This window comes from Mesitornis unicolor, unplaced genomic scaffold, assembly GCF_000695765.1.
Source record: "Mesitornis unicolor isolate BGI_N332 unplaced genomic scaffold, ASM69576v1 scaffold18029, whole genome shotgun sequence".
In the NCBI taxonomy this organism is placed as follows: Eukaryota; Metazoa; Chordata; class Aves; order Mesitornithiformes; family Mesitornithidae; genus Mesitornis; species Mesitornis unicolor.
The window spans coordinates 24,162-30,043 of NW_010209523.1; the positions used below are offsets into that span (position 1 = coordinate 24,162).

The window sequence follows — 5,882 nt, forward strand, 5'->3', positions numbered from 1 at the left end:
GGCACGATGTATTGGATAGGTCACCTGTACTGACCAGGTGAAAACAGCTAGAATATTGTTTGGGGCTTTCCAGATAGAAACACAAAAAGACAAAGACTGAGGAAACCTCTGGAGGTCTCCAGTCCAATATCGTACTTGGAGCTGCATTATCTTCAGCTGGACAGAGCCTTGTCTACTTGTTTCGAATGTCTCCAGGAGTGAGCTACTCCATAGCTTCACAACTTGTCTTGTTCCAGTGCTGCACTATTCTCGTTGTAGAGAATTTTCTTTGTATTCAGTCACAATTTATTTCTGAGGCTTTTGTCTAATGCCTCTTGTCCTTTCATGGTGTCCCTCTGAAAAGAGTCCGTTTCTGACAGCATTGGCTTTCCCTTCTTTGAGCTAAGCAAACCCAGTTCCCTCAGTTCCTTCTCATTTATGTTGCACCGCAGCCTTAGGAGCCACAGTCTTAGCAGCCTTCCTCACTCCCCTCAGGATCTTAAACATCCCCATCTCATGGTGCACTGGGGCTGCTGTTGCCTATTGCATCCTCCATTAGTTCTTCCTTATATGCAGCACCAATGTCTTGCTCCAGAACATGTCACCTGGTATAAATTAGTTTAGCTCCCTCTGACTTGCTGCTGTTTAAATCAGCTGAGCATATGAACCCCATCTTATATATGGCACATCTTGCCTTACTCTTCCATTTCTGTAAATAAGTTAGACCAGACCCATAGCCAAGTATGTGTTCAGATTTTAAAAACGTGTTAAAAACTGCTGTAACACAACAGTGAATAGCATACCTGTGGACAGAAGGTTTAGGACTGGAGCATGCTAAAAGTAGTATCATCAATAAGCATGGTCAGGTGTAAATCTACTGATGGTTGAAAATGGTCACATGAAAGAAAATAGACGCAAATATTCAGTGTCTTAATTTTTTTCTCTTCTGCCCATGAAGTAAAGGAGCATGTCCATTCCATGCAGGTGCAGATTGTGTGGAGAATGAACCATTTGCAGTAGACAGAGTTTTAAAAGCATTTGTAAAATGTTTTCTTTTTCACATCAGTATACCCTGTGCCCAGTCCTACTCTACCACAGCAAGCCCTCTTCCCCATCTCTAAATATGCCGTTTCATGTTAGTCAGATTTGTTTTTCCTAACAAAAAAGAGCCATGTTGCTTTTGAGATCGGTTGAGGGGGTTTTTATGCCATTTTACATTCTTGCAATAAAGCTTATAAGCTTTGAAACAAGAAGAAATATTCATTTGGAAGCATGACAACAAAAGGCTTCCACTTTTTCAAAGATACCTCTAGATTTGAGAGCAGGAACAGCTCTGAGAATTTACAGAATCTTGATTGACCCAAGCCACTTTTTTAATAGAGGAAGACGTTTGCTCCCTACAACTTCTTTGGCTGTCAGTTACCTGTGTTTGATGCACGTCCTCCTGACTGCTCCCCTGCCCTGCACTATGTTGCAGGAGATGCTCTGCCATGCCTAAAAGCCAGGATTGTGGGTGTTGCTACCATGGTCCTCAGCAGGGTCACGGGGAGCCTGGGAACCGTAACACAGAGCACGACAGGATTGTTGCTGTGCTCCCTCAGCGTGTATTATGTGGAGAGAGAGAGATTTGGAGACATGTGGGTGCATCCAAGTGGAACTTCTCACCCACTAATTCTGGGTATTATCACCTTGCTGCCTAATGAATGCTTTGAATGATCTGTCACAAGTTTTCTATGCAAGACAAATTGGCTGTAAGGATTGAATGATGATGCCCATTTTGTTTCATTATTAGTAGTAATGTGCTCCATTTTTCAGTGAGGGGAAAAATTAGGGTAGGGGAATTGCTTATAAATAGACTTGTTAATTGCAGAGGGTTTTAGACCTTCATGGTAGTGAGAAAGTTATAGAAATATAAGCTTGCCTTGGTTAGTGGGCTTTTCAACAGTAGAACTGTGCTATGACACAGCTCTTTAATGCTGAGTAGCTACACTGGGGTGAATTTGTCTTATCTGAGGACGGCATCAGAGTAGTACCATCCTTGACTCCAGTTGTTCACAGACCAATACCCAGGCTGAATTTCGTTTGCCATATACATCTGTTGGCATCCTCCCATGGCATTGCAGAAATAGAGGCACTGGGTTTGGTGAGACTTCAGCACACACTTTGATATTTTACTGAATATGGTGCTTAAAGGCTTGAAAAGGGGTGGGGGGTAAGTTTCTTTTCAACAGCCGTGAGGTGCCTCTCTTTTGGGCGGCTCACTGAGGGGAGTCATCCAGTTTTCCTTGGGAGCTGAGGGAGAGAAAAGGGCATCCATGTGAAACTGGGATTTGTGAATGCCTTTTGGGGGACAGCCCTAAAAACCAGCTTAGCTAGGGCACTTGCCCAGTATCTTGAGGAAAGTGACTGCCTAGCTCCTGTCCTTTTCTCAGGTTTTACTTCTGTAAAGGTATCCACCTCTGAACTTTAAGCAAATCCACCATGAGTTCAGGTCAAACATAACCAGTTTCCCCTTACATTTCACACACCCTTTGGGCTCTCCTTTTTCTCTTAGAAATTGTACAACTCCTGGGACACTGGCTGCATGGAAAGAATCCAGCCACAGTTTCAGTTAGTCTGGGGTTCTCCATGTTTGCTGTAGATGTGTGGTTTTGTTTTGTTTTGTTTTCTTTGGAAAGGACACTCCTGTCTCAGTCCCTCTGCAATAATTCCCAGGCTGTACATGAGGGAGGTTCTTGGGAAGTGTCTCATGTTTGAGCTAAATCTATGCATTACCTGGCACATGCACATCTAACCAGTCTCCTTGGGACAGGGGGTTGATGTTGAGCTGGACTCTGTTCTCTCCTGCCATACCAGGATTAACACTAGCCTGGCCTGAGGGGTTATAGTGTTTTGAGTAGGCCATTTCAGCAGAAGCCACTTTATCCTTCAGGGCTGATGTTAAATCAGCAGTGGTCCATCTCCCAGGGAGATGGCACAGTGAGAAGGACTGTTCCTCCTACAACTGTTCTGTGGAGACCCCTTTGTGCTGTGCTTGCTCCCATGTGCTGTGTCAGGCATAAAACTTTGTAAGTGATCTGTAAAATGAATCGGCTAGAGGTTGATGTCCTCAATGGTCAGCTGGAAAATAGGAATGCTCCACTGCATGTGCTGTCAGTCTCTTTCCTCTGCACTCTGCCTATTAGCAGGTCTCCTCTGAGCTAGTTTGAACGTCCCAAAGCTCTTGAAGCTTTTGTCAGGCTTTTGTACATAAGTGAGTGTGTTAAAAAGGCACAAGAAATCCTTCATTAATATGAAAGGGGCAGTCTGATCTATGACTAGGGAGCCAGAAAAAAATATTCTTGTTCCAGGGCACTTATACAGGAAGAGACCTTGAAATGAAGCATTTCCATGGTGTTTGTGCCCGTGTTTCTTCCCAGTCCTGTGTCCCTCCTTTCCATATGCTGAGCTCCCTGGGACAAGGTCCGGTTAGCTCACTGTAAGCTAAAGCACGAGGGGTCCTGCAACATCTGGGTACTCTTGTCCTACAAATCTCAGTGGAAACAGAACCATGATAATGCCTCAGTGTTCAGACTATCAGCACTGACAGTCCTCCGCTCTTTGAACCTGTTCTGTTAGAACTGAAGCAAAAGCTTGGCTGTGCATTTATGTATGTGCTCATGGGAAAGGTCTTTCAATGAGATACGGGGTCTACTTGGAGTCAAGCAATAAAGAAAATAATTGGGAGGAAGTGGTTGCAATGCTTTAATCAATAAAACTGCAGTAAAATTGAGTATTGAAAGGTCTTGTCCTCTTCTATCTTATCTAGTGCTGCTTCTGAATGAGGAGCAGTGTACTGGTCGTGGAGTGGAGCAGTATCTCTTCCCGAGTTTCTTTATTCTCTTGACAGCATGGATCACAGGGGCAGACACATGGTCACATTCGTCTGCATCCTTCTGGCCATAGTCGCTGTCTATATTCTGTCTTAGCTTATAGCAAATGCAAAGAGCAGAACTAGTCTCAAATCTGTTTCAGGGTGAACTAAACTCAGTTGTGTTGTTGGGTTTGCCATGGGCAAAGACGTGTACCTGCCCGGTTAGCACAGCTCAGCTGGCCCACAGAAAGCCATTGAGATGCGCCAGCTCGAGTGCACGTGTGAGTGAGCTCTTGTCAGTGATCAGACAGACTGATGGTTGTGTTAAGGCTTCTGAGAGGCAGCCAAATCCAAATTCAGTGCTTCTTAAAATTTGCTTTCAACATTGGCCCCACAGCTGCAGACCTTTCCTGTAGCTGGAAGCAGGACTTTTGATTCTAGTTCAATATCTTTTGTAAGAATCGGGAGTGGAGTGGGCTGGCCCTGGGGCAAAAAGCTGCAGCGGCCACGCAGAGCGACGTCTCCGTAACCTTTGCTTTTCTTTTCCTTCCACAGCCCTTTTCAATCTAATTCCTGTGGGTCTTCGTGTGGTGGCAATTCAAGGGGTGAAGGCAGGTCTGTACGTTGCCATGAATGCCAAGCTCAGTAAGTACTGCGCACTGTTGGGTTCCTGGGGTGGTTTGGTTTTGTAAGCGGGAGGGAGGCATTGGGATTTGCAGCTTTTTTTGAAAATGGTCACGTATCAGCAAACCTATAAAAGCAGGAACAGGGGAAGCTGCCACAAGGCCATGCAATATTCACTTTAGACTGTCTCCACAGGGATTCGTGGCAATATTTCCTGACCTGTGAAGATACACTTTTCTGTTCCTTTGAGTAGTTACTTAATGTAGGTCATGTTATAGAGGAGGTTGTGTGGTTGGCTGGAGGAATTCAGGTATCACATTTGTGAAATGGCATGGACTGAATGGAATTGCTTCTGAATTGCACCCAGATAACTGATCTTAGGTGGTGCCCCAGTGGGTCACGCTCAGCTTTTGACTGCAGTGTAAATCCACAGCAATACCCTGAACTCATTAAAATGCTTCTGGACTATTCTGTTGGCAGAGTGCTTCAGCAGAGCAGAATTTCCCTGTATTTGTGTGGTCTTTTTAATGCACATAAAAGATAAGTGAGGCATTTTTTACTGACTAATTCCCCTATAACTTTCTTAGATGGCATGAAAGGGCATGAGGTTATTCATAAGATTCTCATTTGAAGTAAGTAATTGATTTTCACAGTGAATAATTGATTCAGTGATTTATTAAATATGGCAGCCCTTTGCCGGAATTTTTTATGCTTCAAATAACTTTGCTCTAGTTCTACATAGTAAAAAGTGATAGTTAATAATACACTTCTCATTTCTGTAGTTATGATATTTTTAAAGTGTGTAGCTGAGATTCTAATCTCATCTGCCTTTGTGTAAATTTACAGTGCAGTGATTCTGCTCTTGTCTAGGCATTTACTTTGCTTTAAAAGCGTACGTGAGATAGAGATAGGAACAGTGAAAGGACAACAGTCCGAGTTGCTCCTGTGCAATGTTTCCTGACTCTCACCATCCGTCTTTGCTCCTGGTCAATTTTCAACTGCTTACATGATTGGGATTTCCTCCTTTCCCTTGAGAGGTCACAAAGCTCTGGCTCCCCAGTGGCTCGGGGTATAAAACAGCAAGTGGATGTGTTAGTATGCCTGCCGAGATAGGTCTCAAAACTGGCTGCTTGTCAAGAAGAGACAGAGAGATCAATCTGGATCTCTGTGGATGCCAGACGCTTCCCGTTCTTTCATAGCCCAGTAAACATAAATGACTGCTTCTAAATAAATTACATCGGTTTGCTAACAATGAAAACCTCCTCTTTTTGTAAAGCTATCAAGAGTCCTAAAGGTAATACCAAGCATGGTGTGGTACTGCATTATCTTGTGTGCTTCCCCATGGGCACATAGTCAGGAGGGTCAGGACTGATGGTTTGCCCTGTGTTTATGCTGGGCATAAAGGGGTCCTGGCCCAGTGCTCCTT

At 44.1% G+C, this 5,882-nt stretch overlaps 1 protein-coding gene across 1 annotated transcript in view; it reads left to right on the top strand.

Moving 5' to 3' along the window:
- The window catches only part of LOC104547281 (fibroblast growth factor 12-like), a gene marked incomplete at both ends in the record, with an annotated part of 28,634 nt that extends 24,157 nt beyond the window's left edge, over positions 1-4,477 (top strand). Inside the window, 1 exon segment of the mRNA XM_010192901.1 lies at positions 4,388-4,477. Coding sequence (XP_010191203.1) covers positions 4,388-4,477 — 90 coding nt within the window.
- Positions 4,478-5,882: the final 1,405 nt, after the last annotated feature.